The sequence below is a fragment of the Rhinatrema bivittatum genome, chromosome 3 (assembly GCF_901001135.1).
Source record: "Rhinatrema bivittatum chromosome 3, aRhiBiv1.1, whole genome shotgun sequence".
Lineage (NCBI taxonomy): Eukaryota > Metazoa > Chordata > Amphibia > Gymnophiona > Rhinatrematidae > Rhinatrema > Rhinatrema bivittatum.
In genome coordinates this window covers 488260126-488280373 of record NC_042617.1, presented here as the reverse complement: position 1 = coordinate 488280373, position 20248 = coordinate 488260126, and the positions used below count along the sequence as shown (strand labels likewise).

The following is a 20248-nucleotide window of genomic DNA, read 5'->3' as shown; positions in this document are numbered from 1 at the left end:
GCTTGAACTCTCCCAAGTCCTTGAGCAGTTTTTCTGAACACTTCATCAAAAAGTAAAATTACCCTTGAAGGAAAGTTAGCCAAGGTGCATCTTGGATGCAGAACTGGCTGCCCAGTTATGAGGCCACTATGTAGGAGGAGATTCTAACAAGACTGGATATAGCATCAGCCAAAAAGGCTAAGCCTAACCCCAAACATTCTGTCTCGGGGCTTTCCAGGAGCTGTTGTATCTAGCAGACCACCGCCTAGGCTATATAACATCCACAAATAGAGGATTGTATGGCCATGGCCTGTTTTAAGATGGCCTCATTTCTTCTGTCTTGCAGGTTCTTCAGAGCCTACCACCCTCTACTAGAATAGTAATCTTACTGGTTATGGCAGATGTCAGAATATCTGTGATGAACTCTTATGGAGACTGTCCTTGTCATCCACAGGCAAGAGGTACAATTTATTCATGACTCACTGCCTCTGAGCTCTTCTTGAGAGTGTCCCGCTCTGATAATGCCATGCGTTTCAGAGCCTTATGTACGGGGAAGGTCCTCAAAGGTTTCCAAATACCCTCCAAAATAAAAAGTCTCCCTCCATGAGTTCCTCCAGCTTGAAGTCTGACATTCTAAGTAAAACAACCCTTCCATCACCTTACGCACAGACTGCCCCCCCCCCCCCACCTCTGATCATCTTATTCACATCTCACAAGCCCTCTGATCCCCTCACTCACCCCCCCCCCACATCTTTGGTCCCCTGACTCACTCTTCCCACCTTACCAATGCAACCCAAAGCCTTTCTGATCTCTTCACGCACTCTTGTCTTCCCACATCCTATTACTCACGCTCCTTCCCCTCCATCTGATCCCTTCACCCCTTCTGCCCATTCATTCTTTTGGCCCTTTCACCCTCACCAATGTAGCCAGCAGAGCCTGGGATAACGGCATGATAAGTAGGAAACCAACACACTCAGGAATGGCAGAAGCAGTGGGGCTAACAGGCAGTCACCCTTGTTTTTTTAAACCTTGGCCGTTGACCCTCACAGCCTACTAAATTGTGCCGGGAACCTGCACAAAAATCAAAGCCATGAGGCTTTCCTTGCCTCGGGGTAAGCAGCTCCAACAATCTCTGTTCTCTGCTTCCTCCAAGGGCTGGGGGAGGGGGCATACATAATTCATTCAATTACTGGCTCTGTTCTCTTTCCACAGGGCAGCCAGAACTGATATACCCTGCTGGCTCTGCTCCACTGTCTTGGGTCCTAGAACAAAGCTGCAGAACGCCGTTCTGGATTGTTCTGCCAGAAATGAAACCCTTGGTAATGGACACAAAAAGGGGTTGAATTAGCATAAGTTTAAAAATTGTGAGCAGTAGTGTCATTCATCAAGGCCAGGGCTGAAGCTTTGCCAACTAGCACTCCTGCTCACAAGTTTCAAACTTTCGCTGATTCAAACCCTTTTTTGTCTCTTCTTTGTGCTGCCGTGTCCTTCACTATCACCCCCTTCCCCTTTTCTTCCCCGCAAGGAGAGGTGAGGAGGAGGAGGAAGGGAGGGGCTGGATTGTAGACCAGAGAGGCTGTTCTTTTCTCAGAGTGCTCCAGGCTCACTTCCTCCCCTGCTCCTCCCTGCAGGCTGCCTGGAAGGGAGGGGCTGGAGCTGCCTTGCCTGAAAAGAAGTGTTGAAATTGTATTCCTGGCTATTCACCAACAAATTAAGCCCGGCATAGGTCAGAGAAGGTGGTGTTTTAAGAAAAATTTCAATATGCAAATAAAAACAATTGTTTAATGTCCTTGGTATTCATATTATTGTCTCAAACGTATACAAAAAGTCTCTTAACACTGATCTGCAATGAATCCAAGTATTGAGAATCACAAGCAAGGTATAAGTGAACTTTAAAAGACAGTCCGATGGAAGACCCGACGTCTGATGGAAATCCCCAGTCCAACAGGGACATCTGTTGTTGCAACGGTGCCTGCCCGTGGCAGCCCCCGGCCAGGCCCCCCTACCTCTTCGCTCCGCCCGGCGGCTCTCCCCCCGCAGGAGGCAGAGAGCGCTCAGCCACGCGGCTGGAGCAGCATCCTCCCCGACAGCATCGGGGCCTGCCCTGACGCACGCACGGGAGGCCCTGCCTCTTAAAGGGGCCACGGCCGGAGAATCAGCCCGGCCCCGGAAGATGACGCCCATGGAGGGGTATTTAATCCCCGTTGCTGCTCATCTACCTTGCCTTCGCAACAGGTTCTCTGTTGCTGCCTGGCTGTTCTCCTGCCTTCATTCCTGTACCCAGCCCTCGGCTTGATCTCCAGGTTTGACCTCGGCTCGTATTCACGCTTCTGCTCGTCTGCTGCCCGTCCCTTCGTTCCGCATCTTCGCTTCCTGCCCCGGATCTTTGGCCTGGACTTCATCCGCCTCTTCGTGGAGTTTCGGTTCCTGTCTCGCTGGGTGAACGTTCTCTGAGTTCCCGCTCCTCGGAGGGCCATCCTACCCGATTCCTTGGAACCATTCAGTGTGAGTTCTCCTCTTCACCAGTGCCACCTCCCGGAGATGATTTCCATTGGGGGCAGTCCCTCAGTGGTCATCTCTACTCACTCCAGCTTAAGGATCCACAACCGTAACCGTTTGCGAAGGCCATGGACCCGGTGGACTTGTCTAGCCTCCAGGCTATTCTGGGCCTGGCTCAATGACTACTGCAGCAGCAGCAGCAATCCCTGGAAACCTTGTCCGCCAGAGTAGAGCGCCAGTTAACTTGTCTAGATTCCGCCTCTTGAGCTGGGGCTGACACCCATCCCCCAGCGGTTCCAGTAGCTCCGTCTCCCATGACCCATATTGCCTGCTCCACCTCGATTTGCCAGGGAATCCAAGCAGTGCCGAGGGTTCCTGAATCACTGCTTCATAAGGTTCTCCCTGCAGGAACAGTAGTTCCCTGCAGACCAAGTTAAGACATCCTTCATTCTCTCCTTACTGGATGGTAAAGCCCTGGCCTGGGCATCTCCGCTTTGGGAGTGTGGAGATTCCATTCTAGGAGACTTGCCTCGGTTTGTCCGGACGTTCCGTCAGGTATTCCATGAGCTGGGTCGCCAGTCTACTGCCACCTTTAAACTGCTTAACCTCCGCCAAGGCTCACGCACCCTGGCCGACTTCACAGTAGAGTTCCGTACTGTGGCATCCGAACTGGGATGGCGTGAGGACAGCCTGCGTGGTATCTTCCTAGAAGGATTGTCCCCCCGCATAAAGGATGAGTTAGCCGTGCGGGAGCTTCCGGATGACCTCGAGGCACTCACTGAACTGGCAGGTCGGATCGATTGACGATTACAACAAAGTGCTAAGGAATTTAAGTCAGCCCGTCACTCAGTTCCCCTGGCCCAGACCTTTTTGCGCCCAGTGGTTGCTCCAACAACTTCTGGGGCTTCGCCAGAATGCAGGGAGAGGCCTATGCAGCTAGGCTGTAGCCATCTTACAGCTGAAGAGAAACAGCATCAAAGGAGACTCGGCTTATGTCTCTACTGCGGTGGCAAGGGACACCTATTGGCCCAATGTCCTCAACAGCCGGGAAACTCTCGGGCCTAGGTGTCATAGGGGGGCTGACCCTAGGCTGTATCAATCCCGCTCCTCCATGTACGGTTCCTGTTACGCTGCAATTCTCCAGAGGGTCCTTTACAACACTAGCCCTTGTCGACTCCAGTTCCAGCGGGAACTTCATCCTATCCGAGCTAGTTCAATTACACCACTTTGCTGATCTCGTCCATCCAAGGAAACCCTCTCCCTGGACGAGTCACCCTTTGCACTGCCCCTGTGACACTTCAAACCGGGGTCCTTCACAAGGAGGAGGTGTCCTTTATTCTCGAGAAGTCCATTCATCCCGTGGTCCTAGGGCATTCACCCACCATTGATTGGAAGTCCCTGCAGATCACAGCCTGGGGGACGGACTGCTTTTCTACCTGTCTTCAACCAAGACCTCGACCAGTTTGTGCTCGTTAGCACTACCCGTCGGGTACCTCCTCAGTATAGTAACTTCGCCGACATGTTCTCCAAGGAGGAGGCGGAGACTCTTCTGAAGCATCGGTCCTTTTACAGCGCCATTGACCTACTACCCGGTATAGTTCCACCCCATGGACGGGTGTACCCGCTTTCCCTACCCAACACGTAGGCAATGTCTAAGTACATAAAAGAAAACTTCGACCAGGGTTTTATTCGCCCATCTTCTTCTCCAGCAGGGGAGGCTTCTTCTTTGTAGCCAAGAAGGACGGTTCTCTAAGACCCTGTATTGATTACAGGGGACTCAATGCAATCACTCAAAGGGATCATTATCCACTTCCTTTGATTCCCAAACTACTGGACGCCTCCATGGAGCCAAGGTATTTTCCAAATTGAACCTTCGTGCGGCCTACATCTGGTCTGAATAAGATCCAGAGACAAGTGGAAGACGGCCGTCATGGGTATTAAAACGCCATTACGAATATCTTGTAATGCCATTTGGACTATGCAACACACCCGCGGTGTTCCAAAGTTTAATGAACAAGATATTCCGGGATATGTTACATAAAGGGGTAATTGTCTACAGTGATGATGTCCTGATTTATTCCAAGGACTTGAGTACACATCGCATGGACGTTCGTTAGGTCCTCCAACGTCTAAGAGAACACAGTTCATTTGCTAAATTAGAAAAATGTCTCTTTGAATCCCTGCCGTTCCTGGGCTTCATTGTATCTTCCACCGGCTTCCGTATGGACCCGGACAAAGTTAACCAGCATCCGGGAGTGGCCACAATCTGTGGGACTTCATTTATTTCAAAGGTTTCTTGCCTTTGCCAACTTCTACAGGAATTTCATTCCCCACTACTCACGTATAGTAGCACCCCCAACAGCGTTAACTAAGAAGGGAGCTAATACTAAGCAGTGGCCAGATGAAGCCATCCACACCTTCAACGAATTGAAGAGGGCATTTTTGCAAGAGCCGTGTCTTCACTACCCCGATCCAACTTGTCCATTCATTGTGGAGGTTGACGCCTCGGACTTCACAGTAGGGGTGGTACTCAGCCAACACTCTCCTCAAGGGACTTTTCTCCCCTGCTCTCTCTTCTCCTGCAAGTTTTCCCCATGGAGAAGAATTATGGAATTGGAGACAAGGAATTGTTAGCCATCAAGATGGCTTTTGAAGAATGGAGACAATGGTTAAGAGGGGGGGGGGGGGAGGACGACAACACCCCGTGACAGTTTACACCGACCATAAGAACCTTGAGTTCCTCAGTAAGGCTCAACTTTTAAACCCGTGCCAGGCCCAGTGGTCGCTTTTCTTCAGTCGATTCGACTTCGTGCTACGTTCCCGTCCCGCAGCTAAAAACGCATGAGCAGATGCACTTTCAAGGCTGCACAAGGCTGAAGATGCACCAGAGGTAACCCACTACATCTCGGATCCTGCCAAAGTCCAACTAGCTGCTACTGACACTATACCACAAGAGAAGACGGTAGTTCCCCTTCACCAGCGACCAAAAGTACTTGCTTGGGCCCATGACTCTCTTACTGCCGGGCACCCTGGCAGAACTCAAACCTGGAAATTATTGGTGGCCTCAGATGGCTCAGGATGTGAAGTCCTACGTTGACTCATGCCCGACTTGTGTACAGCAAAAGCCCCTGCCTGGTTGGCCTTGGAGACTACTCCAGCCTCTTCCTGCCCCTCAGGAACCATGGACAATATTTCCACAGATTTTGTGATAGAACTTCCTACCTCCTCTGGCAATCATGTGATATGGGTCATGGTTGACAGATTCTCTAAAATGGCGCATTTTATTCCTCTACCAAAACTACCCTCTGCTCCTGAAAGTATAAAGAAGGGCTACCAAAATAATAAAGGGGAATGGAACAGCTCCCCTATGAGGAAAGACTAAAGAGGTTAGGACTTTTCAGCTTGGAGAAGAGACAGCTGAGGGGGGATACGATAGAGATGTTTAAAATCACGAGAGGTCTAGAATGGGTAGATGTGAATCATTTTTTTACTCTTTCGGATAATAGAAAGACTCGGGGGGGGGGGGGGGGGGACGGACACAACTCTCCATGAAATTAGCATGTGGCACATTTAAAACTAATCGGAGAAAGTTCTTTTTCACTCAACCCACAATTAAACTCTGGAATCTGTTGCCAGAAGATGTGGTTAGTGCAGTTAGTATAGCTGTGTTTAAAAAAGGATTGGATAAGTTCTTGGAGGAGAAGTCCATTACCTATTAATTAAGTTGACTTAGTTTTTGGGTACTTGCCAGGTTCTTATGGCCTGGATTGGCCACTGTTGGCAACAGAATGCTGGGCTTGATGGACCCTTGGTCTGATCCAGTATGGCATGTTCTTATGTTCAGATCCCTTTTCCTCACACAATAAAAACAAAAAAATTCTACAGACATAAAGCAAGGCTGGAAAATATTTTCATAATGTAATAAAAAAAAAAGGAAAAGGTTTGCCCATATGCTTCAGAATTATCTAATACCTGCTACAGAAAATTGGGGCTATGCCTTACATCTTCTACTCGCTGTTGCTTGGCTTTATGGGTGAGGATGGGGCAAGGGGTTCACAGCACCAATATGCCTAGGGGTTGCAAAATCTAACACTAACTGTGATTCATCCTTTTGTGATTTTATTGTTGATAGACTGCTGGTACCCCAGAGAAATTTAACATATCAAAAATGTTTAAGCTACAAGATTGTGAGAGACTCATTAAGAAATCCCAGGGTTGTGAATTCAAGGTCTTGGGTCTGCTAAGAGTGTAAAAGAGAAGAATGAACATTTTGTGCAAGGGTGCAGGCTGATGATCACAGAGGCAAAAAGATTGGAATTTGGGAATTTCCCTATTCAGCAGCAGAAATATACCCCTGAGCTAGGTCCAATCCCAACATCTAGCCAACCACTGTGTTTTTCAGACCCACAGAGCTAGTACCAGGATTACACTACCCAGCATCAGACCTCTTATTTTATGTGTCTCTAGCTGGGGTTATACAATCATAGACTATAAAAAATTAGTTTCTATTTCACAAAAAAAGTGTGCCAGAATTCAGATTTCTAATTGCCCCAGGATGACCAGAGTTGTATCTATCATCTCAAAATGTTACACTAGATTTCAATATACTTAGAAGGACCAAGACAGCAATGTGTTATGAGGTATACTCTTCCCCAGCACATATCTGTGAAAATAAATTTTAGTGCCCAAGTAAAAACACTACTAAGCAAAGTATGTGCTGAAAATGCCTTCTCTCATTGCATCGGTCCCATCTTCTTGTATGTAACCAGTTTTTTGGGGGGACTAGAGAGAGGGGGGGGGGGTGGAGAAAATGAATATGGATGCATGATGAGATAACGAGGCCTCTTGTACAGAGCATTTAGTAATGGAATGACATTACAATCCAAGAAAATAGAAATATTTTGAAAAAAAGAGGAACAAACCTGTAATAGTAATCTCTTTAGATATCATTGCCATGCTTACCAAAGTATTACAGATTTGCAGATGGAGATCAGCAATCAGCATCATATGCTCCTTGAACAAAGACACACACAATTTATCAGTTTCTGTGGGATTTCAATGACCTGCTTCCTACCTTCATTTGGAAAAATGGCTACCACAGGAGAATGGTCCACCAGCGTGTACAGATCTTTGTCCACATAGTTATCAAGCTCTATGACTCTTTCTGAAGAGCACTGTTCCATGCCATGGTCACTCGTGATGATTATATTCATTGTGTCCCACAGCCCTGCTTTCTTCAATTCCAACACAAGGTAGCCCAATTTGGTGTCAATATCCACAATCGTATCACCCATGAGAGGGTTATCCGGACCAACAGCATGTCCCATCTCATCAGGTTCCTCCCAATATAGAAGGCCCAGATTGATAGGTTCTTTTGCTGTAAACCATTCGATCAGCTGGGCAACTCTGTCTTCAAATGAAACAGACTCATTGTAAGGCATATAGAAGGAGGGATAAGCCCCATGTATGTTCACATCTGTTCCAGGCCACATAGCTGCACCACTTTTATGCCCTTCATACTGGTTAGTGATCCAAATTGGACTAGCTTCCTCCCAAAATTCTGGCTGATATATGTCCATCTTATCCATGGAAAATGTTTTGTTAAGCACTGGATCGTACATTTCATTGGCAACCACACCGTGATTCTCTGCATACAGACCAGTCACCATGCTATAATGATTGGGGTACGTTTTCGTGATAAATATGTTAGTAACCTGTTTCACATAGACTCCATCATCTATGATTTTGTGAAAACTGGGGGTTGGGACCTTATAGATGTAATCCCATCGAAAGCCATCAAAAGAAATAAGTAAAACCTTGGGAGGATCTTGCTTCAGACAAAGAGTGCTTGTAAAAATCAGAGCACACAACGTGAGGAACTTCCTGCAGAGATCGAAAGCCATTGCAATCACTTTTTTCTACCCAGCTGTATGTTCAAAACCTACAGAGCAGAAAAAGTGGAGAACAATTAAATGGATTAGGTCATGATTATCTTCAAAAGTATCTATCATACATCTTGCATGGTGAAGCCTATGAAAAAGCATTGCTCTCCTTTTCAACTTGGATCCATACCTGGTCACACAAAAGTAACCCCCCAATACAGGATGTCTCAATGATTTAAGAACCCAAAACAGAGAAAATGATGGAACTTCAGTCCAGAATTTATGATATAGCCGGTGTTTAGAGTACTCTGCCTGGAAAATACAGTCCCTTTCTCCTGCTGTTAGAAGGTTAATAAGTAGAAAATACCACCCTTTACTGCCAGATTGGCTGAACTAAACTAATATTGCAAGCGATGGCAGATACGGACCCATGGGCCCACCCAATCTACTGATTATTCCTTTCTGCACTGCTCTGACCGAGGATGAATGCCGGCTTTCAGCAATATAAGTCTGAGCTCCAGCAGGACATCGCTCCTTCTCCAAGTCAGTTCTGTCTTCACTCTTTAATCCTTTACCATTCTTGACAGAGTGTTCAAGTTCCTATTCTTAAAGCAACATTCATCCCCATCGCCCCCTGCCATGTCTTTCACGTGCCCTTTCAACCCTGGCCTTACCACAGCCCCAGGGGACAGAAGACCGAGCACTGCTCTTACAGTAACTCTAGGGCAGCACTTTCCAAGCCTTTATCCCCCATGAGCCCATGGTACTTGAACATTCACAAGTGCCAAGATGAGTAAAACAGAGTAGCTGACCTCCACCCCCCCCCCCCCCTTCCCATTTTCTTTTCCACCCACCTCCACAGCGGGAAAGCAGTGGTGGCAGCGATAGCGAGCATAGGGTGGGGTTTTTCTGCACGGGTTTCCAGGCTAACAGGAAGTCTACACTGAAGGAAGCAGCAGGATCTGGGATACTCACTGGCCCCATACTGACTGCTGCTGTCAAATGCAGGTCAGAGTGGAGGCAGAACACACCTATTTCTGTGACCCACTGCTCAAGAGAGACCTTCATCCTCATATCTCAATCAGGTTTAGGTATTATTTGGGCTATCTACATAAGAGGGTATGAGATAAAGCAGAGCAAAATGCATTTACGGTATTTATTTTAGATTAACTCATGCCTTTTCATTAGTAACTCAAGGCAAGTTACATACAGGTACAGTAAGTACTGATGGTTCCATGAAGAGAGGCAGGTGTTAAGGTGCCGTTCACAAAGGTCAGGGTCTGATCCCTGACCAGAAGCAACCAGAAACTAATGGGATACAGTGAGTGAAAGCTACTGCAGTGCAAACAAAGTGTAGCAAAACACTTTTTTTTCACTTGTGTAGATAAAATAAGTGTGCACTCAAATGTAAAAAAGTCCTTTCCTATTTAGAAACCATCCTAGGTAAATTGAATGACAACTTTTGGTTTTATCAATTATTTCTTTTTTTTTTAAATTCGTTTTTATTGATTCAAATGCACCAGCATAATAAACAGAAAGATACACAACCATAGCACACTTATTGGTACAGATGGTAGCAAAATGACCCAGCTTTCCAACCTAGGAAAAAAAACAAAACAAAAAAACAACCTCCAATAGATCAACCACCATGTACACCCACAGTCACACACACACTCCTAACCCATACAACCACTACAACACACACACACACACACAAACCCACCAAGATAGACCCATGAACTATAGAAAGAAGAGAGAGAACTAGAAAGAGGGAAAAAATAGAAAACTAAAAAAAACCCCAAAACCCAGAAGCTTGAGAAGGTCATCCAATGGAACCCTGACAACGGGGACACTTCAGGGAGTAGAACGCAATTTGTCCCATAAAGCGAAGTAACCTTGAAGACTGAGAGGGAATCTATGAGCCACCAAGTCCCGCTTCCGAAGTAGTTCCAGGTGTGCCACATCAAAGCTTTCCATTGGTCAAAAGAGGGAACACCCTCAGGATTTCCAACTCAAGCAAAATAACTTTTTTTTGAGAGGAGAACAGCCACAGCCAAGAAGCGTCTATCCCCCACCCCCCCGGGTAACAAATAATCAGCGTCCCAGAAACAGAAATACGCAGAGACCCCCGACCAGGAAATATCACAACCCAAAAGTTTATCCAAGTAGGTCGTAATGCTACACCAAAGAACTGTAATTGGTGGCACCCGGTGAACATATGACAAAGAATACCAGGAGCAGCTTTACATTTTAAACAGAGTCCCACAGTTTCATCAAAACCCCCCAATCCCTGGATATATAAGTTCTATGCAATAGCTTAAACTGGATTTCCCTCATGTAGGCAGCGAAATAATGTCTATAGATCATCATAAAAAGCACACGTGACCATCTCCAGTGAAACATCCACTCTAAGATCTTTGCTCCACTTCCCTGCTAAGCGAGCCAAGTGGGGAGTAGGTAATGTGGAGATCAGATGTGTGGCCCATATAGCAATTTTGTTAAACTTGGGCATGGTCTCGAGAAAACGGTCATCAGTGAGGGCAAGTAAAGAGACATTACCTTTAGTCAAGCTGTGACAATAATGACAGGCCTGGAGAAACACAAAAAATTGATGTCTTGATATGTCCCACTCTTCCAGCAATTGCTTGAAAGAGTAAAGACACATCGAGTCAGTGTCCACCAGCTAAGCCATGCAGTAAAGGTCCATCGCTGCCCAAAATTGAAAAACAGAGCCACCCAAACCTGGGACAAAATTTGGATTGCTGGTCAAGGACAGAAAAGGAGAGATTTACACGCTACGAGCCCCAAGCCCCCGCCACCAAACCCAAACCTTCCTAAGAGCCTTAAGCCAGACTACAGAGAGTTTCATAGAAGACTGTTTGCTCACAAGGAGATGTATTAAGTTAATCGGGGCAAAAGAAGCCACCCAATCTGTCATCAAGCCCTCGACATCAAACTTAGGACAACCGGACACCCATTCCTGTAAATTGCACAAAAGGCAGGCTGCATTGTAGATGCATAAGTCCGGCAAAGCAACATCGCCATTTCTATGATCGAGCCCAAACACATCTTGCCCAACCCTCACCCATCTGTTTCGCCAGATAAAAGAGCCCACCAAAGATCAGTACACCTTAAGGGTCGAGGCAGAAAGCCACACTGGAAGCATTTGTAAAGGAGAGAGAAACTTTGGGAGGACCACCATTTTAACTACAACGCATCTACCAAGCACAAATAGAGGGAGGGTTTTCCATTTCAGCAATAATGCCTTGACATGATTCATGGCTGCATCAATGCTGAGGGCATAAAGTTCTTCCACAGAGCGTGCCACTTGTATAACCAAGTATGTAAAATGAGAACCTGCCCAAGTGAATGGGAAAGGCCCATCCCAGGTAGACAGCAAAGTAGGAGAGTGAGGAAAAGCCACTGACTTCCCATAATTGATCTGAATCTCTGAAAAAGAGTCAAACTGATTAATAACTGTAATAATATCCCCCCAGTCAATTGGATTACCCACATAAAGCAGCATATCAAGGCAAAAAGGCTTAATTTGATGAATTTTTTCTGAATCTGGATGCCCTTAAACAAGTGAAGAGCTTGCAACTTTATCACCAAAGGTTCCAGAGCAAGGACAAATAAGGGAGAAAGGGGACAAACCTGCCTATTGCCCCTACCTAAAAGAAAAGCCTCAGAGAGGGTCCCATTCACCAATAGTTGTGCCTGGGGTGAGTGATATAATCATTTAACCCAGGCCAACATAGAGTCCCCAAAATTATAGCGCTCCAAGTATTGATGCAGCTAAGACCATTCCACACAGACAAATGCTTTTTCAGCATCAAGGCTAAGGAGAAGGCCAGTGGAATCACTAGTCACGGGGGAGAGGGCAACCAGTAAAGTTTTTAAAAGATTAGTGTTAGAAAACCGCCCTTTGTTAAATCCTGTTTGATCCGGGATGACTACTTCAGAGATCACCATGTTCACCCACTGGGCCAGAGCCATGGCCAATAATTTAATATCTTGGTTAAGGAGAGAAATAGGCTGGTAAGATGGGGTGAGAGCAGGATCCTTTCCTGGCTTAGGAAACAAGACCACAGTAGCAAGATTATTTCTTCTAATCAAGCTCCCCCCTTTCCTGAGTGGTGTGAAACATTTTTTTAGAGACACCAGGGTATGATCACTTAGTAGTTTATAACTCAGGTCCAAGGCCATTGGTCCTGGTGCCTTCAAAAGTTTTAGCTCCCGGATAGCCCTGCGAATTTCCACCTCCTGAATCGGTATGTCCAAAAGTGCATGTGAGCTTAAATACAGGGAGATCCAAGCCCCGAAAAAATCTTGATATGCGTGTACATCAAGTGGTCCAGCCGTGTACAATGACTTGTAGTAAGAAACAAAGGCTTTGGAAATCAAAGGAGTGTTAGTGAGATTCATCAAGTTGTCCCCAACGTTAGTAATAAGTCCACTCGACCGGCCAGCAGAATTCACCAGCTGGGCCAGCAGTTTATCAGATTTGCCCCCCTTGGTAAAGTTTATATTTAAGACATAAGATATTCTGTCACACTTTCATGTCAAGTAAGGAGTCGCTTCCAATCTCGCCTATGTATCCTGGCCAAGATCCTGCTGATAAGCCTGGCACAGCGACACGATCTTCTTGGCGAGTGCCAAAATGTCAGAGGCCCTATCTCGCCTAGCGCGAGTCTGATAGGCCAAAATATGGCTGCACAGCACAGCCTTGGCTGTGCTCCAAAAAGTGATGAAGGTCAGGTTAAACTCAATATATTCCTTCCATTTATCTTGAAGAAATACAGCAAAGCGTCTATCATTATACAAATAGGGTGGCATAGGAAGCAAATTCACTGTAATCAGCACCATGGCATGGTCAGAAAAGGGAATGTCATGAATCTCACTAGCCACCAACTTGTTATAGAGAAATTCAGAGATAAGAATATAGTCCAGCTTAGAATAAACATGTTGAACATGAGAAAAAAAAAAAAAGTATATTCCAGATCCTTCAAGTGGGCAGTACACCAAGCATCAATTAATTGCAGTTCATGCGACACGAAGCCCACTCCCATATTTGCCTGAGCCTGCTTAGATAAACCTGTGGTAGATAAACCAGAGGATTATCTACCACACTGAAATCTCCCCCCACTATTACTGCATGGCCTTCCCAAGCAGCAACCTTGGCCAAAAGAGCAGAAACCCCCCCCCCCCCCCCAAAAAAAACAAAACTGAAAGCATACATTGGGGACATAAAGATTGACCAGGACCACCTTAACCCCCTATAACTTCCCAACCACAGTCAGGAAAGAGCCACTGGTATCAGACAGCATTTCATCAGGGAGAAATTGACCCGTTTGCTGATCAATATGGCCACTCCGCACTGGCAAGAAATAAACGATGAAGGAAAAAAACAAACAAAAAAAAACAAAAACAAAAAAACAACCACACAACGGCTGACCCATTCCTTCTGCAACTTACGGTACTCCCAATCATCCAAGTGGGTCTCTAGCAGGAAAGCGACATGCACCCCACTTTTCTGCAAATCAGTTAAAAGCTTTTTTCTCTTAATCGGGGAGTGCAAGCCATCTATGTTGAGAGCAGAAAGAACAAGATTAGCCATGAGGACAGAAGTCAGCATATAGCCATAGCATTATAGAAGTATTCACGGAGGGAGGGAGGAATCCACCAGCAAGGATCCACTCCACCACCCCCCCGAAAAACTCAGCAAGAAAAAAAAAAAAAAAAAAAAAAAACATGGGACTCAGGTGCGTCAAACAACCCCATTCACATCCAGACACACAGAACTACCACACACTAACCAAACCCCCCCCCCCGCCCCCAAGTATCCTTAACTCTTAATCCCCCAGACAGGAGGGGCACCCATCAAAAAAAAAAAAAAAAAAAAAAGAGAGAAAAAACAGCAAGGAGATGGATTCTTTTCTCCCCGTCGATAGAGTGTGCTCACTGTCAACCAGGGGCTCCCGGAACCAGCGAGGTTCCTAAGTAAACGGCTCAAGCCCCTCCCACCCATCAGTCACCAGACTTCAGAAAAAGAAAAGCCCCGAGTATATGGAAAAGAAATAGAAAACAACAAAAAAACAAACCTCAGGCACCAGCGGGGTCCTGATGAAGGCACTTCCTTCAACATAAGGCAGAAAAAAAGAAAGTTCACAGTCCAGCCTGCCCAGCGCCGGAGAAAGAAACAAACATGATAAAAAGAAAAAGAAATGAAGTGAACCAGGTCTGACAGATCCTGAGGAAAAAAAAACCCAAACTGTTCAATAATTCAAAAAGGAATTCAGGTAGATCAGGGTCTTTATTCCGGAGAAGGAGAAAGTTGCGCCACCACTCAAAAAATATAAGTGAAAAAGAATCACAGCTGCATCCTTCCTCATCCCCGTGGCCGATCAAGAAACTCTTTTTAACTGCTGGAGCCGAGGAAAATAATTTGGTCTCATCTTGGAGAAAAACCCGCAACCTCGCCAGATACTGAAGAGCGAACTTGATCCCACGCTCGTACAGTTGCACGACTATGGAGAAAATTCTTTTTGCGCTGCTTGCACATTGTTGGAAAAATCCAGAAAAAGTAGTTTAGCATCTTGATAGGTGAGATTTTGCAAATTATGATAGGCTTGCAGGATTTTGACCTTATCTGTGTAGTTTAAATAGCGGACGATGACTTGGCGGGGTGGCGTCCGATTTGCCCCGCCCCCCTGCACTTAGCCGGTGCGCACGTTCTACGAAAACAGGCCTCTCAGCAGTACCAAGCTGCAGTTGTTCAGGGATCCCTTTTTCACAGAGCGGAATCAGGTCCTCCCCAGACACTATTTCGGGGAGCCCCACAATCCACAGAATGTTTCCTGAGGCTGCGATTCTCCAGATCCTCGAGCTTATCTTCAAAGGATGTGTGTCAGGTCCCGAGCGCACCAGCCTCCAGCCGTTCTTCGAGTGCCGCAATTATAGACTGCATCCCCGCCATAGAGGACGCATAGGCCTCCATTCTATCGCAGACGTCATCCACGGAGGTTTCAATTTGGTGCAGTTGGTCTGCGAGCGCGGCCGAGACAGCCTGGGTAAGGTCTTTAAGTGCCGCTTCGGAGAGGCCAGAGCTGAGCTCTTCCGTACGCGGGCCATCTTATCTTCACCCCCAGATAGATCGGTCGAGGCTGTTATGCTTCGGGTGACCCACCATCTCCACAAACAGGCTCCAAATCATGGGTGCAGGAAGTCAGCGCTCAGGTATATCACGGCCTCAGACGATGTCGGTGATCAGGGAGCTGATAAAATGAAGGAACCCCCGCAGGTTCCAAGGGAACGAGAGGGAGACGTGTGTGCTCAGCCAGCCGGCATGGACCCACCCCTCGTTTATCAATTATTTCAGCTTCTATTTTTGGGGAGGGATAGGAGGAGAGAAGTTAGGGAGGCAAGAGCTGTGTTTTTAAACAAGTTTAAGCATAAAAGTAAAGAGGCAATTAAAACTTCAAACATAATGCGGCATACAGGGCCGGTACTAGCCGTTTTGTTGCCTTGTGCGAACAATTAAATGTGCTGCCCGCCCCGGGCCCACAAAAAAGTTTTAAAAACTGACACCTCTCCCAATCCCCGGCTCTCCCCTGGAATCCATGGCTGGTAAAAGGATATTAGGTGCCCTTGGCGAACCTCATAGCCTTGAACAATGAACCCCACTCGCCCCACACACACAGTTAAGGGTTACGCATTTACAATAACATTTTACTTGAAAGATATCAAGCTATGGTATTCTGAGGTAAAAATATCACTTATTATATATTTACATGCACTGCTGTGATGCCAGCCTGAAACCCCTGCAAAAACACACTTGGAACCCATATAATATTAGGCCTATTCTAATGTGTTTGCTTGACCCTCTGAAAGCCCTAAAACACAAAGTCTTCCTATTAGGAGAATACCTCACCTCAGTCACACACACAGAACATAAACAGACCCTTACCAAATATAGAACAGAGCAACCAAGAAGTAGACATACAAAACTTGCAGGCAAAACCTGAACTGGAAACTGCACGAAGCCAGAAACTCTATGCAGTATAACATGAAAAAAAAACCCAGAACCATCAACATACCTCAAAACAACAAAATCAAGAAATAAAATATATACATAATCAATCATACTAATATTATTTCAAAAACAGCTGATTAGTAAAAGATTGAATAATTTTTAAAAACTCATATACAAGTTTTTATACAAGCACTAACAATGCAAGTGTGAATATCGCGGGCCCAGCACATGAGGAGAAGTTGCATTACAGGCTTCATCTTCTGCTCTGGCCTCCTGCTACTTCTGCCGACGGTGGGATGGAATCTGCTGGCAGCCACGCAGGCTTCCTGCTTCTTCCAGTGCTGGAGGGATCAGTCTACTGGAGGCCGCAAGTGCCTCTCCCTGCTTCCAACATTGCCTCCCCCGGGTGAGCCACCCTGTGTAATTGCAGTTTGCACGTCCGGTGGCACAAGGCCTGGTGGCATATAGCTTTATTGACTATCAGAACTTCATGCAACAAATCTGTACCTTCAAATCCCATAAAGAGCCATTTTAACACCTTGTTAAAAAAAATCAACCCACCACACACACACACTACCATACATCTCGGCTGCCCTTTTTTCTTAAGGCCAAAAAGAAGTGCCACACTGGCTCAGACCAAGGTCCACTGACCCCCAGCATTCTGTTTCAGACAGTGGTCTCAAATACCCATCAGATCCCCAACAGTTGATTTATTTCTTGTATCTCACGCTCAGGAATAAGCACTCACTTTCCCAAGTCTACCTGGCTAATATTTATGTTTGGACTTTTGCTTCAGGAACTTGTCCAACCTGCTTGGAACCCCATTGTATTAATTGCCTTGACCACATCCTGTGGCAAAAGATTCCATAGCTTGATTGTAAAAAAAAAAAAACAAAAAACACTTCTTAAAATTTGCTTTAAATCTGCTGGTTTCATGGAGTGTCCCATAGTCCTAGTGTTAAGAGTAAATAAACTCTCTATTTACCTATTCCACCCCACTCATGATTTATAAAATTTCTCTCATTATCTCCTCAGTCATCTCTTTTCCAAGCTAAAGAGCCCTAATCTGTTTAACCTCTCTCCATAAGGGAGCTTTTCCTAAAACCGGGATAATTAACAATAGTGAACAAGGTAACTTTAAACAGATTTTTTTTAAGCACCAACGCCAAGTGCAGCATTTTTAGCTTTTTATTGCACTATAGAAGGTAGGAGTGGCAGCTTGATTGCAGCTTACAGTGCACACTGTCATCAGTCCTGCACCACAATCATGCAAATGCCCTTTAACAGATCAGTGACAAATTAGAATTGCGCTCCCTTTGTGAAGGTTATGATTGTAAACACTAATCTGCTATAACACGCTCTGAACTCTCGTGCTGGAACCATGGGAAATAAACCATGATGGTAAAATGAAACTCAAAGGCCAAGACTGAAGCGCAAGAGAATGCAGGACAAGGGAGAAAAGAAAAGAGGAAGTGCCCTGCTGAAAAACAGCAGATTACAAAGAGGCAGCACCGCAAAATAAAGCAGCAAAAGGAATTCTTGCCATCAGGATGCTCAGCCTCCTTCTTTTACTGTAATCTCATAAACAGCCATTTCACTTAACTGTCAGGCCGATTAAAAAAAAAACAAAAACTGCAGGAGAGCCGGCGCTACAAGGCAAGCACCCGCTCTCCCAACACGCGCCCAGGCATCTCTCCTGGGCACGTGATTTGGTATTTAAATTAGTGCCGGCGGAAGCGGTGGTTTATCCTCGGGTCAGACAATAGACGCTTAATTTCACTGTAATGCAACTGTCGCCGACAGCCACGGGTTCAGAAAACAGGCGCCGGCAAAATTGAGTGTCCGTTTTCCAACCCACAGGCTGATTTTTTTTTTTTTTTTTAAGTTTTGTTTTTTTGGGGGGAGCCTCCGACTTAATATTGCTATGATATTAAGTCGGAGGGTGTACAGAAAAGCAGCTGTTCTGCTTTTCTGTACCCTTGCCCAGTGTTAACGCCTGCCTATTACTCATTCACTCCCCATGCAAAAAGACAAATGTGCGTCTCAGACACAGAGACGCACAAAGTACAGAAAAGCAGAAAAAACTGCTTTTCTGTACTTTTTTTTTTTTTTAAAGTACAAAAAATAAAATAACTTGGCAGATCGCAGAGTTCTGAAGACCGACCCTGGTAAACGCTGCCTCGGTTTTCATGACCTGCCTGTGTTTTCATTACTGGGAGATGACCGGTTATGAAAACCGAGGCCGAATTTACCTGTGGTCTTCATAACTGGCAGCTGTGGCGGGTCACGTTAGCAAGGAGGCGCTAAGGTCACGCAAACGACTCTCGTGCCTCCTTCCTAGCACGATCCCCTAATTTACATACGGGCCAATACATCGGAGCGCACTGTTAACCCAAGCCAAGCCGCACATTTTGCTTTCAGAAATTAGCGCCTACCCAAAGGTAGGCGCTAATTTCTTCGGGCACCGGGAAAGTGCACAGAAAAGCAGTAAAAACTGCTTTTCTGTGCACCCTCCGACTTAATATCATGGCGATATTAAGTCGGAGGTCCCGAAAATTTCCAAAAGTAAAAAAAAAATAAATATATGAAGTCGGCCCACGGCTGTCAGGTCAAAACCCGGATGCTCAATTTTGCCGGTTTCCGAGCTCATGGCTGTCAGCGGGCTCGAGAACAGACCCCGGCAAAATTGAGCGTCAGCTGTCAAACCAGCTGACAGCCGCCGCTCCGGTCCAAAAGGAGGCGCTAGGGACGCACCAGTGTCCCTAGCGCCTCCTTTTGCCTGTTTTTACCGCCGGGCCTAATTTGAATAGTGAATCGCGCACACAGGAGAGTGGCTGTTCGCCTGCTCTCCTGTGGACTTTACTGTATCGGCCCGATATTGCATGGCGCCCCCCCCCCTTTGCGAGCACCAAGCGGCCGCTGAAAAGTTAGCACCCACTTTCCTCGAAGATTATTGCAACGGCCCCTAAGGGACAATAATAGCGCGGCCACACGGGGCCCAATCGGTGCGCTCTGTATCGACCTGTGCGGGAGGTGCCAAGCGAAGTCTACTTACCCTCACACAGGTTCGCCCTAACAAGAAGGCCCGCTGTCAGCATTCGTGGGCCGTTGCCAGCTGGTAATACCGGCTGCTATTCTCCAGCAGACCACCAATAAATCCCCAAACCGAAGATCAGCGTCTGGCATATTTAGCAGTCTACAATGCTGACTTTTTTTTCCCCCAAGAACTCACTCCCTCGCTTGCTCCGGAACTGGGGGACCGATGGAGCGGCAGCAGCGCCGCCACCGGCTCGAAAGTAATAACAATCACAGATTGCCAGGGCTCGAAAGAGCCACTTTGCCGTCCTTTCCGTTTTGCGGGATTACCCTCCCTCTTCACTCCACAGCTGTTACTTACAAGGAGGCGTTCGGGGTTTTAAAGTAGAGAGAACAACCAGCGGGTAGTCCCGAAGGTACTTGCGGTTTTTGCTTCCTGCCCTCTATTTCAGGGGCTTCTCGTCTTGCGGACTGTGCAGCGCATGCGCAGCGCACCTTCCCGCGACCGAGCACGCGCAGGATTAAGGTCCGGGTCTCCGTAATTCGAATTATTTCTTTAACTGGAAGGAGGATAAAAATCAGAACTGGTTCAGCTGCTGAGCTGACAGTCCTTTGGCTCATGGTGCTACTTTTCAGTTGGCAAAAGTTCCTGTAATTGAGATGAATGGCCAATGAATAGGAGAAGACTCCAGCATCAAGAGCCAAAATCTGCACCTAGTTACTTACATACACACAGAGCAAAAAGAGAATTCTCGTGCCCCCTCTTCCCTTCAGTTGCAGGCACCTCAATTACAATTGTACTCAGCTAAATCAACTTCCA

At 46.4% G+C, this 20248-nt stretch overlaps 1 protein-coding gene across 2 annotated transcripts in view; it reads right to left on the bottom strand.

Annotated features, from left to right (window-relative positions):
* Nucleotides 1–19935, bottom strand: part of ENPP5 (ectonucleotide pyrophosphatase/phosphodiesterase family member 5) — a 33431-nt gene extending 13496 nt beyond the window's left edge. Inside the window, exons 1-2 of one of the 2 annotated variants that reach the window (XM_029596068.1) lie at nucleotides 19790–19935; nucleotides 7553–8419 (exon numbers count right to left, since the gene is read on the bottom strand). In XM_029596068.1, the coding sequence (XP_029451928.1) occupies nucleotides 7553–8381 (829 nt within the window). In that variant the 5' untranslated portion in view covers nucleotides 8382–8419; nucleotides 19790–19935. The other variant, XM_029596069.1, reaches the window with a different exon arrangement.
* Between the last annotated feature and the right edge of the window lie 313 nt (nucleotides 19936–20248).